This window comes from Lathamus discolor, chromosome 6 (genome assembly GCF_037157495.1).
Source record: "Lathamus discolor isolate bLatDis1 chromosome 6, bLatDis1.hap1, whole genome shotgun sequence".
NCBI classification, from domain to species: Eukaryota; Metazoa; Chordata; class Aves; order Psittaciformes; family Psittacidae; genus Lathamus; species Lathamus discolor.
The window spans coordinates 1763079-1789037 of record NC_088889.1 but is presented as its reverse complement, the minus strand read 5'-3'; the positions used below and the strand labels follow the sequence as shown (position 1 = coordinate 1789037).

At 51.1% G+C, this 25959-nt stretch overlaps 2 protein-coding genes and 1 long non-coding RNA gene across 6 annotated transcripts in view; 1 reads left to right on the top strand and 2 right to left on the bottom strand.

The window, feature by feature from the left end:
- Positions 1-1221: 1221 nt before the first annotated feature.
- DRD4 (dopamine receptor D4) lies at positions 1222-14283 on the bottom strand. Its single transcript, XM_065686384.1, has 4 exons — positions 13972-14283; positions 3039-3151; positions 2161-2708; positions 1222-1460 (listed from the first exon to the last, which is right to left on the bottom strand). Exons 1-4 carry the CDS (start codon positions 14254-14256, stop codon positions 1258-1260), a joined length of 1149 nt encoding a protein of 382 aa, XP_065542456.1. The 5' UTR covers positions 14257-14283; the 3' UTR covers positions 1222-1257.
- Positions 14284-17187: 2904 nt separating this feature from the next.
- Positions 17188-25959, bottom strand: part of LOC136017784 (uncharacterized) — an 18165-nt gene continuing 9393 nt past the window's right edge. The window contains exons 2-5 of one of the 3 annotated variants that reach the window (XR_010614080.1): positions 23730-24053; positions 23220-23353; positions 20890-20975; positions 17188-17256 (exon numbers count right to left, since the gene is read on the bottom strand). This is a non-coding gene — a long non-coding RNA (uncharacterized LOC136017784). Of the gene's footprint in view, positions 17257-20889; positions 23354-23729; positions 24054-24795; positions 25325-25959 lie in introns of those variants that run through there. The other 2 variants (XR_010614081.1, XR_010614079.1) reach the window with 2 other exon arrangements.
- SCT (secretin) overlaps positions 24553-25959 on the top strand; it is a 7641-nt gene continuing 6234 nt past the window's right edge. For both annotated transcript variants that reach the window (XM_065686387.1, XM_065686385.1), the window contains exon 1: positions 24553-24787. The gene's annotated coding sequence lies outside the window, so the exon portion shown is untranslated. The remainder of the gene's footprint in view (positions 24788-25959) is intronic.

The following is a 25959-nucleotide window of genomic DNA, read 5'->3' as shown; positions in this document are numbered from 1 at the left end:
TGTGCTGCTTTAGTAGTTCAGGCAAATCAGGCACCGGCACTTGTGGTTCAGGATTATGCCCTGGCTGGAGGAGCCCCGCACACTGCTGGGGAGGGGGGGTGTCAGGGGTCACTTCTGTTGGTTATTCACTCCTGTCTGGTACTGGTTGGTCCAGGAGGGGTCCGCCTGAATCAGAGTGGCCCAATCCAGCACCACAAATCCTATCCGGAGTCACAGGAAGGTTAATAACAGAGAAAGATGAGATGGAAAACACCAGTCTTACAGCAGCGGCTTCTGATGAGTCTGTTCCTTCCTGCGTGGGGCTCACAGGTGTCATTATGTGATGCTCCTTGTGTCGCAGGGGATGGAGGCTGGTTTGTCACTCCGTGTCCCAGGGGATGGAGGCTGGTTTGTCGCTCCCTGTGTCCCAGGGGATGGAGACTGGTTTGTCACTCCCTGTGTCCCAGGGGATGGAGGCTGGTTTGTCGCTCCCTGTGTCCCAGGGGATGGAGGCTGGTTTGTCACTCCGTGTCCCAGGGGATGGAGGCTGGTTTGTCACTCCCTGTGTCCCAGGGGATGGAGGCTGGTTTGTCACTCCCTCTGTCCCAGGGGATGTAGGCTGGTTTGTCACTCCGTGTCCCAGGGGATGGAGGCTGGTTTGTCACTCCCTCTGTCCCAGGGGATGGAGGCTGGTTTGTTGCTCCCTGTGTCGCAGGGGATGGAGGCTGGTTTGTCACTCCCTGTGTCGCAGGGGATGGAGGCTGGTTTGTTGCTCCCTGTGTCGCAGGGGATGGAGGCTGGTTTGTCACTCCGTGTCCCAGGGGATGGAGGCTGGTTTGTCACTCCCTGTGTCGCAGGGGATGGAGGCTGGTTTGTTGTCCTGTGCAGGGACCCATCTGTGACTCTCCAGGCCAGAGCAGCCACCAGGATCAAAGCTCTCCCAGCTCCAGGCACCACGGTGGGACAGGGCTGAGTCACTTCTTTAGTGCTGGCTCAGAGAAGGCGAGCCCAGCCCAAACACCTCAACTAAAAGCCAGGCCCAGCCCTGCCCTCCCTCTGCTGCTTACACCAAGCACCAAGTGTTAAACAAGTATCAGAGCTGTATCCAGGAGTACTCACCTGTAACTCCTTGTTGTAACCAGCTGGGAATGCACAGCCTTCACCTCTCCCTCCTGCCCCCCCAGCAAAGACAGCAGCCCTTAGGCAGAAATAGAACTTTAATGAACTATACAAACCCCCCCCCACACCCCCCCCCGGCCCAGCCCTGCCCCGGGGGGCTCAGCAGAAGAGGTGCAAAACCTTGTGGAAGAAGTTCCTGAACTCGGCGTTGAACACGGTGTAGATGATGGGGTTGAGGGCGCTGTTGACATAACCCAGCCAGGTGACGGTGCTGGTGACTTGAGTGGGAACAGCACAGGACTTGCAGAGAGCCTTGGTGATGTGGACCACGAAGAAAGGAGTCCAGCAGAAGAGGAAAGCACCTGCGGAAGGGCAGTGAATGTTAAAAAGGGGTGAATTTAACGCAAAAGGGATAATCTTAACAAAAAAAGGGGTTGGTTTAACACAAGCCTGGGCTAAACAAGAAGGGAGGGAGCTCAGACGGCCCCGAGGCAAAAGCAGCAGATGGGCTGATGCAGAGAGCTGTGCTTACACCCAGACAAGGATGTCTTGCTTGTCCTAAACCTTGGTGCAAAGTCTGAGTTATGGATGAGTTTGGATTTGCATTTAAGCTGCCAAGAGGCACAGGTTTACCTTGAATAAGAGGTTAGGTTACAAACGCTGTAGGTGCTCCTGCTCTGTCCCAGGAAACGTGTTTGCTGACATCCCTGATACTGACATTTTTCCCTGGGTAATCAGTCCCTGATGATGAGCAATGGGTATGGCAGATGCCACAACCGGGCACAGGGACAAGGGGAGGGTGGGTGGGTGTCAAGACAAGTGTGTGTGAGGAAGAGGGAGGAGGACCCGGGCACTGGGGAGGTGGAACAAGAGGAAGGTGGCTCTTGTCTCACCAGCACCCGCTCCAGCAAGGACAAAGCCCAGTCCTCAGCATCCTGAGGCCATATGGCTCCTGCTAGGGGAGGCTGAGTGTGTTGGCTTCACCAGGTTCAAACAAGTCCTACTGGATGTGTAGGGAATCCCCTGCCCTGCCCTGCCCAGCCATCCCCAACTGCTCCTCACCAACAACGACAGGCAGCACCCGCATGGCCTTCCGCTCCCGGCCGTTGATCTTGGCCTGCTTCCGACTGTGTCCCGGGTGTGGGTACTTGAGGTGGGGGTAGGAGACAGTCTGGATCCCATTGCTCATCCCACAGTCCCCGGGATGGCTGGAGAGGGCGTAGGGGTTGCACTCGTCTGGCTCCAGCCTGGTCTGCTCGCTCGCAATGAAGGTTCCGGGGTGATAGAGCTTCCTGTTGGCGCCGTAGATGCCGCCCCTGAGCTTGGCCTTCCGGGCTTCTTCCCAGCGCTTGAGTCCTTGGAACATGGCGCAGTAGAGCACCAGCATAACGGGGCACGGGATGAAGAAGGAGCAGATGGAGGAGTACACGATGTAGTTGTCATCCTCCAGCTGACACAAGCTGGGGTCCCGGTTTGGGACGTTGTTGAGGCCAAATATGACAGGGGATGCGACAGCAAAGGCGAAGATCCAGGTGGTGGATATGAGGATCAACTGCCGCAGGTCGATCTGTCGCCGGTTGTAGTTCAGGGGGACTGAAACAGCGATAAACCTGCCAACACAGGCCCCGGGTGAGTCAGTCCCACTATGGTGGGGCCACCACTGGAAACGTGAGTCCTAAACCTCTTGCCACTGCCCTTTCCCCCTGCTTAATTCACCTACAGCTCCGAGGCCTGGGCTACAACCACTCACCCACTCAGAAGAGCACCCAAAGGGGCAGCTCTGCCCTTATCGTGTCATTGTGCAAGGATACTGATGGACACAAAGGTGGTGATGGGGGAGGACGGAAGGGCAGAGCATGGGGTCTGTGGGGAAGCAGCTTGGTGCCAGGACTCAGCACTCCCTCCTCTGGCGTGAGGAGGAGGAGGAGGAAGGCACTTACCGATCCACGCTGATAGCACAGAGGTTGAAGATGGAGGCCGTGCACAGCATCACGTCCATGGTCATCAGAGCATCGCACAGCACCGTGCTGAGGGACCACACACCTCCCTGGAACTGAAAAGATGCCCGGGATCAGCAGATGCCACGTCCCACTGGGTGAAAATGCCATGAAACAGCTCCATGCCTGGGCACCTCCACCACTCACACTCCCCTCCAGGTGAGCAGCCTGCCCTGGAGCGGTCCTGCCCCTGGCATGACCATCCCTGCCCAGCAAAGCAGCAGCACACGGGATTAACTCCACACCAGGGCTCGCAGCTTGCCTGGGACATTGTGGTCCTGTCCTGGCTGCAGAATTGAGCTGCACACCGGCACTGCCAAGCTAGTGGGACACTAAATAGACACACACTGCACACTGAGGGTGCAGAGGCCCATTAAGGGGAGCCAGAGGGCTCAAAACCCCAAGCTCCTCAAATTCCACCCTAAAATCCCCCCCCAGTAATGCAGGGCTCAGCATTCCCTACACAGCCCTGCTAGCCACAGGTCACTGAAGACGCAAGGAGAGGCTCCTCAACAAGGGACAGAGCAGAGCTCTATCATGCACCAGCTGCTCCAAGACCCTGTTTGCAGCCGACGTGAGTAGTTCCAGTGTGCTACACAACTGTTCGGGTCTGTCCCACTAAGCCCAAGGCCAGACTGTTCAAGGCAGTCAGACACTGAGCAGAGTGTTCTGCTCTCCAGTCACAGGCACCCAGGGTAAAGAAGTGCTGCCGGTGAGAGGACAGGACCAGCTGCTGTTGGTCTGCATTACAAATGTGGGCTTTGCCATATAAAAGGTATTAAGTTAAAAATCTACACTTCTGTGTCCCAAATAATCCTCAGAAGAAACCCAGCAAAGCCAGGAAATGCCCAAGGGTTTGTGCTTTATCACTACCAGCCTATGAGACAGGAATGTTGGCTCAGCAGGGTGCTCTGAATGGAATAGCTGTTGGCAACGGGAATACAAGGATGAGCTCCAGGAGCCCAGGATAAAAAGCACTAAATGTCACCTTCCTTTCCTTGTACCAGGAAACTGCCTCCTGGACGAGACCATCAACAGCTCCTTGATCAGAATTCTAACGTTAGTACAAGAGAAGCTGCTTTTGTCTTCCCCTGACATTAAGAGGGGCTCAAAACCCTGCTCGGCTCAAGCTCAGCCCCCTCCACCCCAGTTCAGCAGCTCAGAGGAGGGAAGGCTCCCTCATTCCCGTGTCAGACTCAGACACAGCTCTGATCCCACGCTCTGTGTGAGGGCTGCAGGCACTGATGAAGTTGTTGTCCAACCCACTCAGCTCCAGGCACAACAGAGCTGCCTGTGTCTGCTGTAACGGGGTCCTGGGCCCGGCTGCTGCTGCTGTGAGGAGCAGGACACAAAGTGAGGGCACCGGCAGGGAACACTGAGGAGAACTTGAGCTCAGCAAGAAACACTCAAGCTCTTGTGGGCACCCTGCGCCAGCGCCCCAGCACCCTCACAGGGAGAGGAGGAAATTCTTTCCTGTTTGGGTGCTGAGGCACTGGAATCGGTTGCCCAGGGAGGTTGTGAGTGCTCCATCCCTGGCGGTGTTCAAGGCCAGGTTGGATGAAGCCTTGGGTGGGATGGTTTAGTGTGAGGTGTCCCTGCCCATGGCAGGGGGTTGGAACTGGATGATCTTGAGGTCCTTTCCAACCCCAACTATTCTATGATTCTATGATTCTAAGAGCTTCTGCCTAAGAGCTCATCTCAGTCTCCCCTCTGGCAGGTTAAAGCCATTCCCCTTGGCCTGTACAAATACATATATATATATATATATAACATATATAACATATATATATAATATATATACATATATATGTATTTATAAATACATTTTAAAGTTAATGTATTTATAATTAGAAATTAGATTGCATACAAAATGTCCCTGGAACTTTGCAAAACATCAAACACTATATGTACTGTACATATACTCTTACTATTATATATTACTGTAGTAATAAATATTATAACAAATATATTGCTACTTGCAATGTATATAACTTATATATTTTTATGCATATGCAAGGTGTTGTATAAAAATATGTGTATATATATATATAAATATATATGCATCCCAGGGATTTTCTTCTATTTGATATACCTATATTTTAATCCCTATAATTTATCAATCAATTAATATTATCATAGAATCATAGAATAGTTAGGGTTGGAAAGGACCTTAAGATCATCCAGTTCCAACCCCCCACACTAAACCATGCCACCCAAGGCTCTGTCCAACCAATTATGTATTATACAGTGCATTAATATATAAATATAGGACATATATACATAGAGGGATCATTGTATTATAGAACATATAAAAATATAAGGTAGAACATATGGTGAGGCACTGGCACAGGGTGCCCAGAGAAGCTGTGGCTGCCCCATCCCTGGCAGTGCTCAAGGCCAGGTTGGACACAGGGGCTTGGAGCAAGCTGCTCCAGTGGAAGGGGTCCCTGCCCGGGGCAGGAGTTGGAACTGGGTGAGCTTTGAGCTCCCTTCCAACCCAAACCATTCCATGGTTATATGATATGTAAATAATGTCTATGTATTAATACAGCCTATATTATGGTAATACATAGTAAAGTACATAAACCATATATAACATATTATTATATACTATGAATTCCTCTTTAGAACATCAATACTGCAGCTGTGCGTGTGGAGCTGCTCTGTGGCACATGAACTTTCAGGAAGCGCACCTGAAGCTGTGCACATCCCCTGGAGACAGAGCTGCCATTCCACCACATCCCTGGGTTAGCTCTATCATACACACTTTGGGACCAACTTTGACCATCCTGGGGAAGCTGTTGCTAAGAAGTGAAAGGGAAAGCTACAAAAGCCCAATCCAGCATCTTAAGAGGGTGAGGAATAAGCCCAGCACCTTGCATGGGGACAGCAGAGGAGGTGCCAAGGGTGGGGAGAGTTCTACAATGTGCCAGTGCCAAGTGAGGAGTGATGGGATGATGTCAAGAAGAGAAAAGAGAAATAATTAATCCGTCACTGTGTTTGGTTCTAAACCAGGTGAAGTAGGGGAAAGGGCTTTAGTTTAGGCTAAGGAAGATGAAAGAAAGGCACCCAGAAACACAAGTGGCACCTCCCAGCACTTACACACAGGTTACATGACCAAGACTGGTAAGTGAACCGAGAGCACATGCCCTGAGCAGCCCCACTCCCCCAGGCACACAGCCAGGGGACCCCAGAGTGAGCCAGGCACTTCCACACCTACCACACTGCTACTCCCCAGGCTCTCCCCAAAGCAAACCTAAAGTAACAGTCACCCAGTTCCTGCATAGTCTAACTTTACTGATGCCATGCAACCACTGAGAGTGTGGATTTGTTCATGTAGAGATGCTAAACAGCAGGTTCTGGTTTTAACCATCCTGGCATAAGGAACACAGCCACGTAATGCTGGGCAGGAGCAGAACCCCCTGCCCCTGCCAGAACAGCTCTGCCAGGATTAATACCAGGCAGTAATGATGTCACGCACAGGATTATGATTAGTGGAGCTGCAAAGCCAAAGGAGACTCTGAAGAAACTGGCTATTTTTATACAGCCATCTCCTTGAGAGGTAGCCTGAACCTCCTGGGAAGGGCTGGATTCAGACCTGAATGCTTTGTGCAGCATGGATCAGCCACCCCAAAGTGAATCTGGGAGCTGAATCAGAAAAACCAACCCCCAAGTTGTTGCCAAGTTTAACTGGGATCCTGCCAAGGTCAAATCTGATTCTGGGCTACAGTTTCCAAAACCTTGTGATTTTGGGGAACTGATTGGTTCTGAAAAGGACAAGAGCTGTTGGGTTGCAGCACCTCCAGAGGACACAGCCTTTGCCGAGAGATTCACGTTGGGCTCTTAGGAAATGCTTTAAACCCTTCCCTTTCCTCACCAACCCTCAGCACTGACTGGGGGGTGGACCATGCTGGGCGAGGACTTCCTGTTGTACCATGTTTCTTGACTGCAAAATGTGCCAAGAACCTCTTGGATGGGCGAGTGACTTTGGATTAGAGGCATAGCTGGCTTTGCAGGGCCATGTGATTGAGAGGTACCTAATCACAGGAGAAGATTAGCCCATCGAGGTACACAGTGTAGAGCTTTAGGGACCATAAACAGCTCAAGCCACCTGTAAGATGTGCTCCAGAGGGACTTCAGTTCCAGTGGCACTTTTGGGTTCCCTGCTTTTTCAGCACAAGGCCCCTTGTTTCCCTCCAGTGATGCTCATCAGTGGCGCTGCTGTTCAGAGGACACAGCGAGCTGCACAGCAAGACATGATCTGGAGGCAAAGGACCTCCACTAGCAAAACAGAACAGAGCTCCCAAGAGCTCCAATGTAACCCCCCAAGCCAGCCTACCTGCTGCATTGCTTCTAAGGCTGGTGGTACGCTCTACACAGCTCTGGCTGAGCCTCACATGGGGGAGGGCATTGGCCACCACCCTCAAAACCTTGAGGCAGGACTTCTTGGAAGAGGATGGAAAACCGTATGGGCAGGGAGGGTCATGCTCTGCCAGTAGCTCAATGTTCCATAGCAGACAAGGAGGGTTTATAGGAAGGTGATAATGGTCACTGCTGCAGACACAAGCCTCTTTCCCAGAGACATTCCAGGTGCAGACTGGCTGCTTCTTCATCCAACCGGGGCTGGCAACGTCAGTAAGCTCACATGCAGCCACTGTGGTCTCTTACGTGATACCAGTATCTCATTACAAATGGCACTTAGGTTCTGGTTCAACCACGATGTGCAGAGGAGGAACAACTCCAACTGCTTCTGACAAAGAAGTGCTCAAGGCCGGGTTTGACGAGGCTTGGAGCAAGCTGCTCTAGTGGAAGGTATCCCTGCCCATGGCAGGGGATTGGAACTGGATGAGCTTTAAGGTCTCTTCCAACACAAACCAGTGTATAATTGAATACAAAGAGGTTATGGAAAATATTATGTAGGACAGTGGATGGCAGGAGATGGGACTTAACTTCTCAAGCACCCTTGCAGGCTGCCTTCCCAGTCAGGTCATTTTGATGTCCCTATCCCTAAACCCAGCTGATACCCAGGACAAAAATCTGCCTTCTTGCAAACTAGCCTGTTTCCTGAAGAACTCTTACACCACCAGTGCTCCTGAGGGCATGAACCAGGACAGGGCCAAAGGGTTTAGTCTTATTACTGATGACAACAGCTCTTGTCTCAGTTCTGTCACATGTGTCTGCACAGTACCACACGGCAGCTTCATACCTGCCCCTCTTGCCAGCCCTGCAAACAGGCTCACAAAGAAGCAGAGGGCACAAAGACATCCTCTAGTCTTTGGTGGTGATAAGACAGATACAGATACACCAGCAACAGCAGCCTCAAAGTGAATGAGGAGCTGCCCAGCTGAATTTCCAAACAAGCACCTGCCCGCCCTTAGCGAGGATATGGCGCAAACACATCACACAGAGAGACTAGAAGTGCTAGCCTTGGGAGCCCAGGCCTGCTGAGAAGGTTACAGCACCAATCAGAAGAGTAATGCACTTGCAAGGGAACACAGTTCAGCAGTAGTCAAAGAACTGTCCAAATGCCCACAAGGAGCTGACGCTGGGCCTGTCATGAGCTGTGATGACTTCTGCATTCTCCAGAGGACACAATGAAGCTGCAAGGGGAGAGGAAGGTGAGGGAGTGGGACACAAGACAAAGGTGGCCTCATGTCTGCTCTAACATCCTTTCTTGGCTTAAAGCATTGAAGTCAAGGGTTTTCAGAGTGAGAAGTAAGTCTGATCATCCATCTGAAACATGAAGCCCCAAAATTCTAAGACACCTCCCCACAATTACTGGTCACTGCAAATAGAATCCTTAGCACTGGTCAGTATCACCTCCCAGTACTGTGTGCAGAGACTGTGGCTCAGGCACCAGTCAGGCCTACAGGAACATCTCTTCCCACTAAAGCTGTAAGATTTGGGAATGAGTAATCTTGAACACTGCCACAGAAGGGATGACATGCACTCACAGAGCCGCAGGAAATCTGGAGGAGGGTAGAACTCTGGTCTCTCAAAAGAAGAACTGCATCACAGGCACACATACACATGAGATGCTTCAAAGATCCCTTTTGATACCAGTGGTACAAGCGACACCCAGAAAGTTTTATGCAGAACAGCATCACCCTGAGAACACAGCCTGTGTAATAGTACTGGCTGCTCTACAGCCCTGGGGATGTGTGAGGTGGAGTGACTGCTGGAAAGGCCCATCCTCCCCAACCTGTGGAAGGAGCTGGGTAAGCATTGCGGAAACCATTTCCTCTTTTTCATGCTCACACAGATCTTAGTGGCAAAGATGTTTATGTAATGCTGCCTTACCCAGCTCCTGGCACCAGCTCCTGGATCAGATGTGTTTGTTAGCTCAGGAAACCAGTGTGGATTAAGGAGAACGGATCAGAGGAGCAGTGTGTGAGCGAGGCAGGTAGGAGGGATGCTCTGCAGTGAGTACAAGAGTGGAAGTTGCTCAGCCTGACATCTGCTGGGAATGCCCCCAGTTAATGAGGACTAGATAAGCTGTGGCTCTGGCTCCTGCCATTGTCAAGAAGTCTTTGGGCAGAGGAAGCAGTTAAACACAGACAAGCCTTTGGAGTCATGCAGCTCCCTCCCTGCAGATTTCTAGTGGCAAAGCCACTTAGAGCCCAAGGAGATTCTGCAGTACCTCCACAGTACTTGCAGCTCTGCTTTCTCATGTGTCCTCACTGCCTCAGGGGAATGGTAACCCTCATTGTCAGTGCTGGCTCTGGTATCTTCTCCTGGAATCTCTTCACACAAAGGCAGGGCTTTGCTCCTGGGGAACTACTGCGCACAGCTGAGAGTGCCCCCGGCTACCTCTTTCCCCCTTCCTTCCCATCATTCTTGCCTTACTGACACCGGATGGATTGCTAGGAGAGCACTACACACTCTCCTCAGAAAGACAAGGCTGCTGTAGAAAGCAGTCTACTTTCTCCATGGATTTTTACCTCTTCCTGTCATACTGCTAAGACTTGAGATTCCCAAGCAAGTTGGAAGAGAAGCACCTTCTGCACATCAGGGCAGCCTGGTGTGTGGTGATCAACAACCGGCAAGCACTAGAACATGTCCCTGTTCTGTGTCTGAACAAGATCAGCGGAGGGTGCTGGACACATCTGCATCACCACACTGTCAGTTGGTGTATGACTTCCAGTGCATGTGCATGTCAGCAGTAGCTGACATGGCAAACAGCACTCATCCACCTCCATCCAAGCCAACACTCCAGACAGTGAGTTCATCTGGTTTTCTTTAAAGATGTGTAGTTCTAGAGAGAAACTGGCTGCAAACACTGCCCTGTCAGGAGTCCATGTCAACAGGCTCAGTTTGGAAACTGATGCTTTAAGCCAGTGGAAAGCTGATGCTTCTTCCTTCGCATCCATAGGGTGCTTCCTGGTTGTGAAGGATCAGAACTGACAAGTGACAGCAACATTTGGGTTTATGGAAGACCAGCTTTGTGACAGCAGTTTTAGCACTTTCTCATTAAGGTCCAAAGCATTACCTCGAGCTGCTCAGGTAGATAATTTGGCAGGACAAAGTAATGAGGAAATAAATACAGCCTGAAGAACTCCCAGCGATGCACAGGGAGCACTAGAGAGAGATTTAGGCCAGGGCAGAAATCAGGCAAAAATGTTCATCCCACATAGCAGAGGCTGGTCTGTGGGGAGGAGAGGTCTACAGGCTTTCCTGCATGCCTGGAGACTCAGAGCCTCAGGTCACTCAGTTTAGTTCCAAAGTTCTCTGAGCCAAGGACTGTCCTTTTTTATACTGGCTGTGGGACCATGACTGGCCAAGAGTAAGAGACACCATCTCCTGCTCATCATCAGAGAACACCACTGCACACTGTGGTGCTTCTCCCTGAGCTGCACCGGAGAGGACAGGACCAGGGAAGGTTTGCATTAGCTCGCCCCATTTCCTGCCCTTCTGCCAAGCTCTGGTTCCCTCTGAGGCTGCAGTGGTTGTGAAACAGATCAGAAAAGAAAGAGTCGTGACCACGCAGACCAATTTTCCCCTTGTCTAGCACCTGCTTCCAGCAATCCTCCAACCCTGCAGGCACAAATAAGGGGCATCCAGGGAGAACTGACACAATTTGGCTTCCTACAGCCAAGACTTCTGAATCCTCCCCATGGACTAAGAGTTTATTTGCGACAGGAAGTTAGGCTGGCTCTTTCAGAAGTACAAAAGGCGAATAGGTGACAACCACTGCAGCTAAAGCATCACAACCACCTTTTTTAACAACTAGAAATACCAGCCAAGATCAAGGCCTCTCACACTGTGTTCCAGCTTCTGTGAACAGCAGCAAAGGATAACTCACATCTCACAGGAAGGAATCCCATCCTCTCCGAAGCTTGTGGGAGATCTGTTGATCTGTGGGGATGTCAGATCTCACCTCAAAGGTTAAATCTCTCCAGCTATTTTCTAAAGCCCTGGCTGGGACGGATGGTTCCAAACACCTAACACAAGAAGCCTTCTTACAGGAAGAAAGCACAAGACAAACGAGCATCTCCTGCAGAATGAAAGAAGTGGCCAGGGTTCATTGTTCTGTTCCTGTTCAACAAAAAAACACCCTCCCACCTGGTTCTCAAGTTTTCCAATAGCCCTCAAAGTCACTTTTGCTCTGTCAGGAGCGCACTGAAGTTAAAAACAACTCCCGAGGAAAAATCCCACACCAAGAACAAAGCCTGAACTGAACGTTCAGGACTGGCCATGCTACATTGTCAGTGGCTACATGCAGTGATAGGGGTTGAATTCCAGCTAGTTTTAAATAGCAGCAACCACTACAGCCCCTATCAAGCATCTGATTCTGGTTTTGATTTGCCTCCAAAGAACGAAAACCTAAACTCCACAAGAATTCCATCCCCTGGCACTGCCTCAATGGTTACTCTCACTTCCTCTTAGCATATTTCTTAGGTTCTAAGGCAGGGCTGGGCACCCATTGCCTGAGCATCAGAATCTGTGGGATGTCTGTGGTAGTCAAGGAAAGCCCCACAGTGCTGATGCCCAAGCGGAAGCATTTTCAAAGGTACCTCAGAGCATATAAAACTGCATTTTAAGATGCCAGCAAAGCTCAAGCTTGTAGGCAAGAGAAAACCACAGTAAAGTGCATGGCTGCCCATAGAAACAGGAGCTGCAAGCATGGAGAGACAACAGAAAGAGCAAGGAGAAAAAGGAGATCCAAGTTAGCAAAAGCAGCTGTGAAGAAGGATGAAGGCAGGGACTTTCCAGCCACCAAAACCAGAGAGATTATGAAAGAGCAAACCCACCACAACCAAAGAGCACAGAGGGGGTTCCTCTCAGTGTGGTGGAAAGAAGGGAATCTAATGCTCCTGTTCTTCATTGGTTCCTGGTATGGTCCCCAGATGAGCCTGTCCCTCCAGAATACCTGTCTTCAGAGAGGTCACAGTGTCCTGCAAAGTCCTAGGACCAGGTAGAGGCTAAAAGCACCCTAAGCCCTAATCCTCAGCCTGCCTTGCTTAAGTATAGCCCCACCCCTGTGAGGTGTTGAGCAGCAGCCCTGCCATGGGAGAGAAGGGAGATGCTACCAAACACTGCTGGTGTGCTCTTGTGTTTGCCTCCAAGGATGGGAACACCATTTGGTCTCACTCATGCGGCCAGCCCTTTTCACTCCCCGATGAAGCATTAAGCCACCACCTTGCAACTCATGTGGCTATCAGAAAATGCAAGGCTCATCAGACTAAAGCTTTCTGGGGCTGCTCACCATGCACAAGGTTGTGTCCTGACTCTCCCCACATCTGGAAAGAAGAGGCCTGCTCTTTCTTCCACATGGATAGGTACAAATCCCTGCTATTTTGGCTTGTGATGTTTTTATCCACTGGAACAGGGAAGGAGATAATGGCTGGTGCTAATGGTCAGGCTCTAGTGAGGCTCCTCACCCCCATCCAACAAAGCCCCCCACAATCAAAGGCATCCTCAATCCCCTGGCAGTAAACATTTCTCTCCCTGTTACAGAGACACAAAGAGATCCAAAACCACTCAGCCTCCAGAGCTCCTGGTGTTCTTCCCCTCAGCTGTCCAGTCTTGGAGGTGAACAGAAAACTTGACCCAAAGTCCCCCACGGTGGCTCCAGCACATGCAGGGTCAGACATGTGCAAACCATAGAACCTGCCAGGAGGAGCCCTGCAGCAACCTAACCAAAAGCACCTTGATATAAAGTGATAGATCCCACTTATCTCTCTAAAAAGACCTCTTCCCCCTGTCAACTCAACATGGGAACCTGACTCCTGGCTAAAGGTGTCCCTTATGGTCAACCTCACCTAGACTGTGCTTTTGCCATGAAAGGTTGGACCAGATGATCCTTGAGGTCCCCTTCCAACCTATTCTATGATTCTATTCTATGATTACCACCAAAACCGGCTCACCTTATGCCAGACAGCCCAGCACACGAGCTTTCTCCCTTTCTAACCACTTGCTGATGGCAACACAAGGGCTCCCCAAAGCTGCTGACCCGGCCCGGGGAGACCCTCCCACGGCATCTCCACTCGGGGCATTTGCAGCTCGGCAACGGTCCGACAGGAAGACGGGGGAGCCCCCGAACTTGCACGGCGCCGGCTGCCGCTGCCGCTGCCACCGCCACCGCTCGCTGTCCTGCAGTGGTTTGCGATGCTGACAGCCGAGATGCCATGAGGGACTCGGAGGAAAAAGCCGCGGCGGTTTGAAAGCGCCACCAATGTCCCTGCAGCGGAGCAGGGCTGGTTTCCCGAGGGGCTGAGCAGCAGCGATGGCACCCCCGATCCGGAGGGATGGAGGTGGGAGCAAAAGGGAGATGGGCTTTAACCCTCAATACTTGGTCTCTTGCCGATCCCGCCCCGCAGCCCTGTAACTTTCAGGATCCCCAGTCCCACCGGTACCCTTCCACCCCGGTGCTCACCTCGGAGTAGACATAGAGGGGCAGGACGAGCAGGGCGAGCAGCAGGTCGGCGACGGCGAGGCTGACGATGAAGTAGTTGGTGGTGGTCTTCAGCGCCCGCTCCGTGCAGACGCTGAGGCAGACGAGCCCGTTGCCTCCCACGATGAGCAGGATGAGGACGATGCCCAGCACCAGGGCGGCGATGTTGTGCCCGGCGGCCGGCGGTGGCGGGGCCGGCGGCAGCGCGGTGCCGTTGCAGGGCGCGGTGCCGGTGCAGGACGCGGCCCCGGCACTGCCGTTGACCATGGCGCGGCCCCGGCGCGGCCCCGGCAGCCCGGCGCATGGGAGCGCCCCCGGCCGCGGGCGCCCGGCTCAGCCCCGCAGCTGCCGCCGCCTCTCGCCGCGCTCCGCCGGCCCGCACCAAACTTTCCGCGGAGCGGGGAGGAGCCTCCGGCCCCCGCGCTCCCAACTGGGTCACCAAGCGGCTTACGGGGAGGCGGAGAGGGGGGGCGGCTCCCGGGGGGCCGGTCCCGCTCCCTCCGCCGAGCCCCGGGGGATCCCCACCCGCTCCGGCCCGGAGGTGACGGACACGTTGTGGAGGTGGCGCGTCCAGCCCTTGAGGATGCTCTCCGTGGACCGATCCCCGCTTGTAGCCCAGCTCCTCCGGTGGCCCAGGTGAGTGCTGGCAGTCCGGGCTTTACCGAGAGAACCCCGGGGATTAACGCCTTGCCCTTCACTGCCCAGTTTACCCCAGCTGCCTCCTGCAGTGAAGGAGTCTCCTTCTCCCAGGATTAGGCTTTATGTTGCCTCTTGAGCAGGAGGAAGAGGGACAGCTGTGCACTGACACAGCTAAGATTTCTTCTTTGATTTGCTACCCTTCTCCAGGTACAGCAGCAGTGGGTTGGTGATCCATATTTGGCAGTTCACACCTCAAAGCAGTGGTCAGTCGCTCTGTGAGTGGTAAAAAACAGCACATTTCCCTCCATTCCTCTGAGTGAGACCAGGTCTTTCTCCAAACAGCACTGGAATGGGAACTCTCGCCTTCGGCTCTGCCTGTGTTTCTACATTCCGTTGAGAACAGTTTGTGTTGCGGGCACAAGCATGGCTGCACATCCCTCAGGTTGGGAAGACCACATCTGGAGTGTCCTCATCTGCTGTGGAGTTCAGACAAGGAAGATCTGTATTATCCAGTGCAGTGAACTGAGACAAAACTACCCCCATAGTGTTTTTTAAACCCGTATGTTGTGAGAGTCTGAGTGTGCCCAGTGGTTTCTATCACCTGGTCACATCACACCTTTCAGGTCTGGTGGCTGGTCACTAGAATGTCACTGCTGGCACTCTCTGCTGTCACAGCCTTCACTCAGTGAGCTGGTACAGCAGAACCACTCTTACAAGAGCCCTTTTACTCCAAGAAATCAACTCAAATTAGCTAAAGAAGGCCCTAGAGTGCATTAATGAAATGGCACTGAAACCCTGCGTGGTCAGAATATCCTTAGTCTATTTGTTTCTAAACTACCTGAGCAGTAAAGAGAACAGGATGGGGCCGTAACTGCAGGCTGCCTTCCCACAGGGATTAATGCCTTGTATGTAATCCACTTTAGCAGTTAATTTCTATTCATTATCTTGATTTTCCCTGTGGGTTAGTGCAGAATGACTCTTTTAATTCTCAGTGTGGAAGCCCTTATTCCAGTCTAGCAGTGCTTTAATCCTAAACTAGTTTAATCCAGGAGTAGATTAAACTAATGTGAAATAAGGCGTTTGATGTCCAAACCCAAGCAGCTATGCAGAGCAGTAATTAGGGTGGCTCTTCCACTGCTCACTCAGAGGCTGCACTAAGCCTTGCTCACCATCACTGAGGCCCACGGCTCCCCCCTGTGCCTGCTGCCACTCTGCCCACAGCACATCCCTTGGCAGACACAGGGGTTGGAAACCACATCCTGCATGGGCTGACTGGTTTGGATCTGCTGTGTCACAGCATCTGCAGGGGAGCAGTGAGTCCTGGAGAGCAAAGGTTAACAGAAAAGCACCTTTTTTTCCTGTTGGCGGGTATAAGCACCAGACACAATCCTTTCTTGGGTAAGAGTAACTGTCAGAAGACAGAAAATTTGGTGATACATCAGCATATCTGAAGGTCATATAATCAGAATCATGGAATGGCTTGGATTGGAAAGGACTTTAAGCTTAACCAGCTCCAGCCCCCTTCCACGGGCAGGGATACCTTCCACTAGAGCAGCCTGCTCCAAGCCCCTGTGTCCAACCTTGCCTAGAACACTGCCAGGGATGGGGCAGCCACAGCTTCTCTGGGCACCCTGTGCCAGTGCCTCAGCACCCTCACAGGGAAGAGCTTCTGCCTTAGCTCTAACCTGAACTTCCCCTGTTTCAGTTGGAACCCATCACCCCTTGTCCTGCCACTTCAGTTCCTGATGAAGAGTCTGTCTCCAGCATCCTTGTAGCCCCCTTCAGGTAGTGGATCTCATGTCACTGCGAGCAAAAACAGATGACAAATGACAGTCATTGCTCACCCTTGTGGAAAGCAAGAAGGGTTATAAGTCAAAGTGATGGACAGTGAGTGCTTAAGAGCACCTTTGGAGAGTGATATGGTCAGTGGTTTTGAACAGCCCTGTTTTGCTTGGGTGTGCAGCTTGCAGTGTCCTGGTTCCCCTGTCACAGTGTGACAGGCTGCTGGCTCAGAGAAGGGGGAAGAGGCTGGTAAAGCCACCCATAGCTGCTTTTTTTGACAGGAAAAATTGGTTTATTCTGTCCTAAGGACGTGCCATGAAGGACACAAGGTATGAACAGCAGCACCTCAGCCTTATGCAAAATGGTGCCCCCTTCATAAACCGATCAGATTGGTCCCCCAGCCATCCTAGAGACAACGCTGTCCATACACTAGGGATGGAGTCTCTGTGTAATCCCATGTCACTGCTTGTCAAATAAGGGGAAATGAGACTGGTACCCAATACCTCTTAGGGCCTCTGCCTTCCTTCTGTGCCTCTGGCATGCAAAGCCAATGTCACCGTCATTGCCCTCCAGCCGCCTCCAAACTCAGCTGCCAGAGAGCAGCCCATGGCAGCACCAGGAAAACACCCATTTCTTCACACAGCAGTGGGGGATCTGCCTTTTCAGGGAGCTGGTCCCCAGCAGCCAGCCAAGGAGCCAGGAGCTCCACAGAGACTCCACAAGGATGAATTAATGGAGGATTCAGACCCGAGCCAGTTCAAAGGATCAGGAAGGTTGTGAGTTGTGATACCTGTCAGAGTCCCAGAGATGTGGAGCTTTTATCTGTAGTTTCTCGCAGTTGAGGCACTGGATTTTTAAATAGAAAAAGAGAACAAAATTACCTGCCAGAGTTTCAGCTTAAAGTCAACTGTTGAATAGTACCCTGATACCTGGGCAACAGATCACAGGGGCTATCTTGAGGCTCGGAACAAAGGGAGGAAAATCAAGAGCTTTTAAGGCCAGTCGTGTTCCTTTTATTTGTTATATTTAGCTGAGCAATTCTCTGTGAAAAATATCATCTGCAGCAAAGCCATCCTGCTTTACACTCTGCAATGTACTTCCCAGAAAAGAGACAGAGCAGCATCCTGCCTTTCAGGTTAACCTTTGCAGGAGAGGGAGAGGATAGCAAAGCTCTCCTGGCTTTTCAGGCTTTCTTGAGCCCCCTCCAATAAGCTGCAGGGATTTATGTACTCACCAAATAGATCTTTTGACATTTAACATTCTGGCAAGTTATGATAAATCCATGTAAGATGTAAAAGCTAATGCATTTGGGATGGTGATTAGCTGTGGCTATGGAACTACAGGGAAAATGGCTGGATTTTCTGTCTCAGCTTCGAGACAACAGTAGATGTTTCTGAGGTTTCAGACTAAGCCACATAATTGATCTCACACAGGGGTAATCTGGTGAAATCTGAGGGTTTGTGTCATAGGGCAAATCAAATTAATATACTTCAAGAGCTCCTACTGGTTTTAAAGCCTCAATGAGCTTATTAGAGCCACTTGTTATGAGAAACCTCCTGAGGAGGAGGAGAAGGGGAAAGCAGCATGGGCAGGGAAGGGCATGCCTGTGAGCAGCAAGCACTGATGAGTACATCTCCTTCCACCCCCATCTCCACAAAGCCTGTTCTTGCTCACCTGGAAGGGATGTTCTTTCAGGTCCCTGACAAAGTCCAAAGACGGATGCAGCCAAAATGAAGCCAGCAGTTGTGTAGCTGTCAGGAGCTGCTGTTTCATTGCTGGCACTGCACACCTGGAACAGCTGGGCGAGCCTGTCAGCCTGGGCACAGAGCCTGGCCACTGAGCCTGGATATGGATGCAGAGCCTGGACACACAGCCTGAACACTGACCCTGGACACTGACCCTAAACACAGAGCCTAGGCACAGAGCCTGGACACTGAGCCTGGGCACACACAGAGCCTGGGCACACACAGAGCCTGAACACCCACAGAGCCTGGACATGGACACCATGCCTAGACACACATAGAGCCTGGACACACACAGAGCCTGAACATAGAGCCTGGCCACAGACCCTGAACACAGAGCCTGGACACACACAGAGCCTGGCTACAGTCCCTGGCATTCTTATAATTAAAACTAATCCTCTGAAGTGCTTTCTCTTCTTCCCAGACCCAGCAAACAGCTGGAGGCTGAGATTACAGGCGCTGATGCCAATTAGAGCTGTGATAAGGCCACATGCACCGGGAGCAGCAGCGCAGAGCTCTGCTGGGGACAGGAGGCACTTGGAGCTCTTCCATTTAAGGTACAAGGTGGATTCTGGCTGGGCAGAAGCAATGCTGGGCCAGGAGGGCATGGGTGGGCAGAGCACTCCTGGGGAGGAAGCCTCGTGTCCTGTCCCATCATGTCCCTGCAGTGGTATCTGTTCCATCCACCACACTGTGGAGTCTACCTGGGGACGGGCAGCGTGTACCCACTTTGGCAGTCATAGAATCATATCACAGACTCACAGACTGGTTTGGTTGGAAGGGAGCTTAAAGCTCCTCCAGCTCCAACCCCTGCCATGGGCAGGGACCCCTTCCACTGGAGCAGCTTGCTCCAAGCCCCTGTGTCCAACCTGGCCTTGAGCACTGCCAGGGATGGGGCAGCCACAGCTTCGCTGGGCACCCTGTGCCAGTGCCTCAGCTCCCTCATAGTCCTCAAAGGAGATTTAGAAGAAGGCCCAAAGGGTGTAAAAAAGCAGCAAGTAATTGATGGGGGTGGCAGTTTGTCTTTGCAGGTCTTTATAAAGCTCTCTTTGCTTCCTTGGTGATGGAGACAACCACAGTACATACACATAGGTTGGAAAACCGGAATTCCCCCTTCCTCTGAAAACTAGACTGTTCCCTGCAGCTGCCTTTTGCTTTTCCAGTCGCAGTGCCAGCCGTGGCAAACCCAACCCTTATTTCTCCCTAGTGTCCTTTCCACAGCAGGGAAGAAGATTTCCTTGCAGGAGGGAAGTGCCTCACAGCAACCCTTCCACATTCAAGACTGTCTCCTGCTTGTTGCAGGTGTGTCTGCACAGGGGGCAGCATCTGCAGGATGAGCCTGACTCAGCCCCAGCATCTCCAGGCACAGCATCTCTAGAGAGGCAGCCCAGCACCCTTGGGGAACCCTCTGGCCTAGCACCCATTCCGATCCAGAACATGGGGTGAAAGATGTTCTGGCTTGCTTCCTAAGTGCCTCATTCCATCCCATGGACAGCCAAGGCGCTGTGCCAGCGCCCAAGGTACCATCCGTGCACCAATGGGGCACTTTTCCCTTTTCTCTTCCCATTTCTTAGCAAAATGTTTTAAGCTTTTTATTTTTCCAGTGGGAGCCAAACACCAAATATTTTCCTTAATCTCTTCTTTGAAAAGAAGATTCTGGTGTTTACTGCAGATTTCACCCAAGGATTTGGCTGGAAGCAGATCCAGCTTGGATTAAATTGGCTGAGGTCTGCTGTAGCACAGCCCAGAGCTCCTAACACAAAGGTTTGGATGTCCTTGCCCCTGGGTAATGTTGCCAAACATGGAGCTAGCTGGCATGTCCAGCACCTTCCCTCTAGACTCCAGAGCAAGTGAAGGTGACATCTTATGTTTTTGGCTCCCACATTTTAACTTTCTTTTTAAACTGGTGCAAATCCAGAAAGGTGCCATATGCTGCAGCAAAGCACGGCCTTCTTGGACTCTGCTGCCCAGCCAAGTAAAGCAGAGGAGAGACAGAGGCAGTCTAAGCACACCCCCCACCTCAAGAGCTGCACAGGCAGATTGAGAGTGAGCCACATACATCCTGGATCCAGACACCACCTTTGCTTAGAGTAGTTTGCCCCTCGCTGAATCAGATGCTGCCATGTAGCCTCAAAGAGCAACAGAGCTGGTGCAGGGCCTGGAGCCCAAGTGTGATGGGGAATGGCTGAGGGACCCAGGGGGTTCAGTCTGGAGAAGAGAAGGCTCACGGGTGACCTTATCACTCCCTGCAATTGCCTGACAGGAGGATGGAGCCAGGAGGGGGCTGGGCTCTGCTCCCAAGGAACAAGGGATGGGACAAGTGGCCTCAAGCTACACCAGGGGAGGTTTAGATGGAGATTAGGAACACCATGAGGGGTTGACATGTTTCCTTGACACTGGGTTTATTCCATAACAAGGATTGTTTCCTACCCTGTTCAGGGTTTGGGAATAGTAGCTGAGTCCACCCTGGGGCTTGGGAGCCAGCTGGGTGTTTTTCTATGGTCCCACAACCATATAGGACTGTGATTTTCCTTCTCCCTTCCTCTCCCAGGGCCCTCTACATCTGTCCCACTCACCCCTTCCTCCCATCCCTCTCTTCTCTTTCACAGCCAGAATTACCAAATCAGGTGGTAAAGATTAAAACCACTCCTGAAACCATCCTGTGCAAGAAAGGAGCATTTAGAACTCTAAATCCTCCAATCCCCTTATACCAATTAGGATCCTTTCTCTTACAGACCTGGGAGTGATGCTGGAAAATGACTCCAGTGTGCTCTCAGGAGACAGCAGCATCATGATCAGCTCCTTGACGTGGGAAAGACTCACCTGTAAATGTACAAGAGAAAATCCCCACCACACACATGGACTCACACACACACAGGTTAAGGAAGGTAAAAAAAGAATGGGGGAGGTAGAAGTTCCTGAACACTCCCTAAGCTGATTAAAGGGTATTTTACGTAGGAAGGATTTAGCCATTCAGTTCCTGGCACCATCTGCCCTCAATAAACTCCCATGTCATCAGCAGGGGCCACCACTGGATGGGGTCACAGCTTGTGCCTGGGTTCCTCAAAGCTCAGTGCACCTAGACAGCTTCAACAGGACTTGTGACAGCATTGCTGGATGTGTGTGGGGTGGATGAGGTGGTCCTTCCCCACCTTTCTCAGCCTGTGTTGACCCTGTGCACTTAGCTTTGAGGCCACAGACCCCAATGAGAGCAGTGCAGAAGCTGTAGAAATATTTTGGGATGTGTGTTTTGGCCAACCGGGGTGTTTCAATGAAGAAGAGCAGTCCCAGCAGAGCCTGAGTTGCTGCAGTAGCACAGCTAGGGTCTGGACTGTGAACAAGCTGGCAAGAGATGCTGCCTGGGATGGGTTGCCCTGGATAAACAGCGTCCCCAAAGGCTGCATGGGCTTTCCTGGTCCAGGCAGGAGCAACAGTGTCTACATGACACTGTAGCAGCATTTATCCAGTAAAGCCATTTTATCCATTTATCCATTTATCCAGGAGGTGGGGTCTGACTGCATCCACACTGCTCCTACAGCCAGAGGCTTTTCTGCTCCCCTGTATTAGCTTCTTTGCAGTGTGAAGGAGAGTTTCTCCCCTTCAAAACCCAGAATGACACCCCCCCAAGCTCTGTGTGCTGGTTTTGAGACCCTGCCTGCATCCTTCATGTGGTGTGGGGTCAGGATGTCCAGCTTTATGATGAAACCTTCTCTTCTTCCAAATGCACTTCCTTCTGTCTTTTCCTCCAATGCAGGCTCATGTGCTTTCCTTAAACATTGCCAGATTTGGGGTTAATGCATTTAACATGGTTATAAGATGCTGCATTTCACACTGCAGGTTTTGTGACTCCCTGCCACTGTAAAGGGGAATAAAAAGACCTTCTCTGCTGTTCTTAGCTTTGATGCCTTTGGAATGGGTCAGCTTGTGTGCACTAGCCAGTAAGTATCCTTTAATGCAGGGTCTTGCTGTCAAACTGGGGATGACTGCTCTGTTTCATAACCTGTGCTCACTGCCATGCACAAGGGTGTTCGCAGCCAACAGTGTGGCTGCTGTGAATAGCCCTTGAACCTGGATTTACTTAATGCAGCTCCCCACAGGTCTCTCCACGTTGCGCATGTCAGTCGGTGTCAAGCCTAAGCAGAAGTGACTGCACCAAGATCCTGGTGGCTTTATACCTGGCAATGTCCTTAGGGCAGCTCATGTCCTGCTCAGGGGTGGCCTCAGAGCTCACAGACCCCTTCTCCCTTGGCTGTGTGTCCCTGTCCTCTTCAAGAAGTGTTGATGCACAGCCTCAGTGCTCCTTAGTGTCACCTCTTTGGTGCACTTTGCTATATACCCTCTAAAAAGGTGTTATGTCCCCTGAACAGGTAAGTCACTGGCAGTTGGTGGCAAGGATCTGACTTTTTGCAGCTTTGGGTGTGACAACTGTTCAAGGAGCAGGGATCAGATGAGGGCAGTGATGTTGTTTTCCCTTGTTCTTAGTCAATGATGGGGAGTTTTCCTCTGCAATGATGCTGCACAGAGATGATGGTTTAGATGACAGTGATAGATGGATGATTTAATCACACTTTATTTCTGTTGCACACAGGCTGGGGAATCTCCTCTCCCACTTTGAATGCTCACACAAATGGAGAAGGGGAAAAAGCAAGGTGCAGATTCACAAGGCTCCATTCAGCTGATACTGTTAAGCAGACCTGTTTATCACTCCTGCTTCCATAATGTCTCCTGATGAAGGTTTAATGTGAATTCTAGTTAAAACACAATCAGATGTTGTTTCAGGACTGGGGATTTGCTTTGGGCTCCTGTTTATTCAGGTATAAATTTCAGCTTCCAAAAGTTTGAGGTTTCTTTTCATGGTTCATAGCTTCCTTATTAGGGAGCTCAGGAGCTGCATTAAGCTCGTGGCTGTCACCTGCATTGTGTTGCAGCTGTGCTGGGCATGGCCACACAGTTTTCTACCCCATCACTTTTTCCCTCTCTGCCTGGCAAACCCCGGCGTTTGGTGCACCAGATTGCCCGGTTCATGTGCTTCCAGCCCCCAGAAGCTTTTGCTGTCGTGTTACTCACCCTCTGCTGCCATCATGGGGCCACCTCGTCATTGCAGCCTCTTCTGGATGTTCCCTCCTTATACCCGGTTAGATTCTCACAGGAAACTGAGTTTTCTCCAGGGACTGGGGGCATTTCAGACCCACTGAGGTTCTCTGCAAAGGAAAGGACATCACATGACTCATTTTTAGCTCCCTATATATTATTTAGCCTTTTAAAATAAACTTTCTTCCTCCTTGCCTTGTTCCTACATGTTTGTTCCTCTTTGTTACTTGTAGGTGTTTGGCAACACCATGAACAAGCCCAAACTGAAGCTGCCATCACTGATGCAGCCAGAAAATAGACAAATACAGGAAATTTGAAGATTTAGATGCAAAGAACAAAGCCACAAGAATTTCAGATGTCACCACGTCACTGGGGGCTCCCAAAGCAGGGCCAGGATCCCAGAGAGGAACGGCAGCACAAAGGCAGCTGAGGAAACCAGTCCTTGCAGAAAGGAGAGAGAGATGGCTGGGAAATGCCTGGACTGACCTGCACTGTCTGAAGGAGGAAATGGGCTTCCCAGTCCCAGCGGTGGCCATGTCACCTCTCCATATTGCAGTCCTGGAATGGGATCTGGAATGTCCCTGCTGTTTCTTCCCCTCCCTTTTGCAGGGGCCTGGCTGCAGCCTGCAGCCACAGGCAGTGGTGCTGAGGATTGGTGCTCAGCAGGGTATGGGTTATTCTTCCAAGGGAAAGGTGACAGGGAAAATCAGATCCTTCCCAGCTTTCCAGCCGTGGGGATGCCCTCTGCCTTTCTAAAGAAAACAAGGCAAGTAGACAAGAAGTGGTGTAGTATAGCTCCTGTTTTTCCAGCTGGAAGATAAGAAGATTTATTTATAATCATTAATCCTTTCATGCTACTTTATACAACATAAAGAAAGAGAGAAAGGTCGTAATCCTGTTTTCTCTCTCCATTTTCATGCCACCTTTAGTATTTGAATGCAACCATCTTCAAACCCTGGGAAAAGCAGGGAATTTATCCCAGATGTTTCCTATGCATATATAAATATGCTTCTTTTCTTGAAGCTGTGACACAGGCTATGATACAGCCCAGATGCGGCTGTGAAAACACAGTCTGAGAAGGTGGTGTCCCTTCCTGCAGAAGTCAGCCCTTATCCCACTGGTCAGTGTTTGCCCTAAAACATGACCCGTTGTTTAGGCAAATCCCAGTACACACATGCACTCACCAACAGTTCCTGGCAGCTGCAAACAAAAGGCAAGTCAGGATTAAAAAGGAATGGCAGATTAAGCTGCTATCAAGAGGTAATTAAAGTCAGGAGGAGAGATAATGATGACAATCATAATGAATCAATCCATACAGGGATGTTTGCCCAAGGAATTACTGTCACTAGAGACAGAAGCAGGAATTCTTGCCCATCAGCAGAACTGGGTTATTTGCTGTTAATCACAATTACTCATATTCATATCTTTACCCAAATAATTGCTTCTGATAAGGGCTGCACATTTATAGGGGGCCATGGAGAGGAGTGGGCCAGTGGAGCATCGTTGCAGTGAGACAGCAGAGAGCCCAGGGTGACCAAGGGGTGGTGAGTACCATGGTGCTGACTCTGTCAGGCTGGCCCCGTGGCATTGTCCCCTCTTTCAGTTTTCGGGTGGTGGGTTTCAGGCCCCTGTGATGCTTTGCTGAGCCATTGCCATGAGGATATCCATCTCTTGAACCGCAGTGCTGGTTTTCCTCCTTTGGAGCAGGGGGGTTTTCCTCCTCTAGAGCAGGCAGAGGAAAGAACAGGGCCCAAAGAGCAGCTGGACGAGATGGCTTCCAGAAATACATGGTCTTTAGTTTTAGATAGAGTACAGCAGATGGGCAGGAGCAAGAAGGTGCTCAAATGGCTGTGTGCCAGCCTGTTTGGAAGCTCTCCTAGCAGTACGGCTCCTGCAGGGTGATGAAACCGTGATTCAGCAAAGCCTTTGGGTGCCATCTGACATTTCAACTCTAGGATTTGTCTGCTGGGAAGATCTGGGATGCTCCATGGTCCTAGGCTGTTTTGGTGAACACTTCTCTCAGCTAAAGTCCCAGCTAGCTACGGAGTTTGCATTTACTGAAAGCCAGCATCACTGGGGAGGGCAATGGAAAGCTCTGAAGTATCTTAAGAAGGTTTAAACAGCTCTACTGTGAAGACACTGAAGATCTACCTCCTCCCTGGGCTCTGACTGATTTAAACCCCAATGCAATACATCACTGTATTGATGAATTGACACACAGGAGGAATTCCTCCCCAGCAGCCATTACTGCTCCTAGCAATTTCAGCAAGCGTGATCTACACAGGGAAGTCAAAGTTAGCGAAAAGGAAAAGGAAAGTTAATCTACTTGATTAGCAGCTACGAAGGTTATGAAGAGAGAGGAAACTCTAGAGTTAGGGTTGGGGTTTAAAATGGGCTCTTAAATGTGGTGCTCTAAGACAAATGCCAGCCCATGGTTGGCACAGGGAAAGCCAAACTGTTGTGGTGAGATCCTGGCTGGGGAGCAAGGCTCAGAATCCAGGTTTCACCCCTGAAGGATGGTGTTCTCTGGTTTCAGTGGCTGTTCTTGGCCCTTTCTCATCCCTCAGCTGGGAAGCAGAGCTGTGGAGCCTGGTTTGTTTGGACTTCAATAAGAAACTTTGAAGTGTCCTTCTTGTTTTACTGATTCCACCCTCCTCAAAGCCAAATCAGGCAGGAAAACACAACACTAGAGCATCACAAGTGTGTGTGAGATAAA

Bases quoted from the DNA above. Each gene is read 5' to 3' on its own strand.
- DRD4 (XM_065686384.1), bottom strand. From the start codon at position 14,256: ATGGTCAACGGCAGTGCCGGGGCCGCGTCCTGCACCGGCACCGCGCCC. The intron at 2,709-3,038 runs GTAAGTGCCTTC...CTGTGTTGGCAG, and splicing joins TGTGCTATCAGCGTGGATCG to GTTTATCGCTGTTTCAGTCC. The intron at 1,461-2,160 runs GTGAGGAGCAGT...GCCCTTCCGCAG, and splicing joins GGTGCTGCCTGTCGTTGTTG to GTGCTTTCCTCTTCTGCTGG.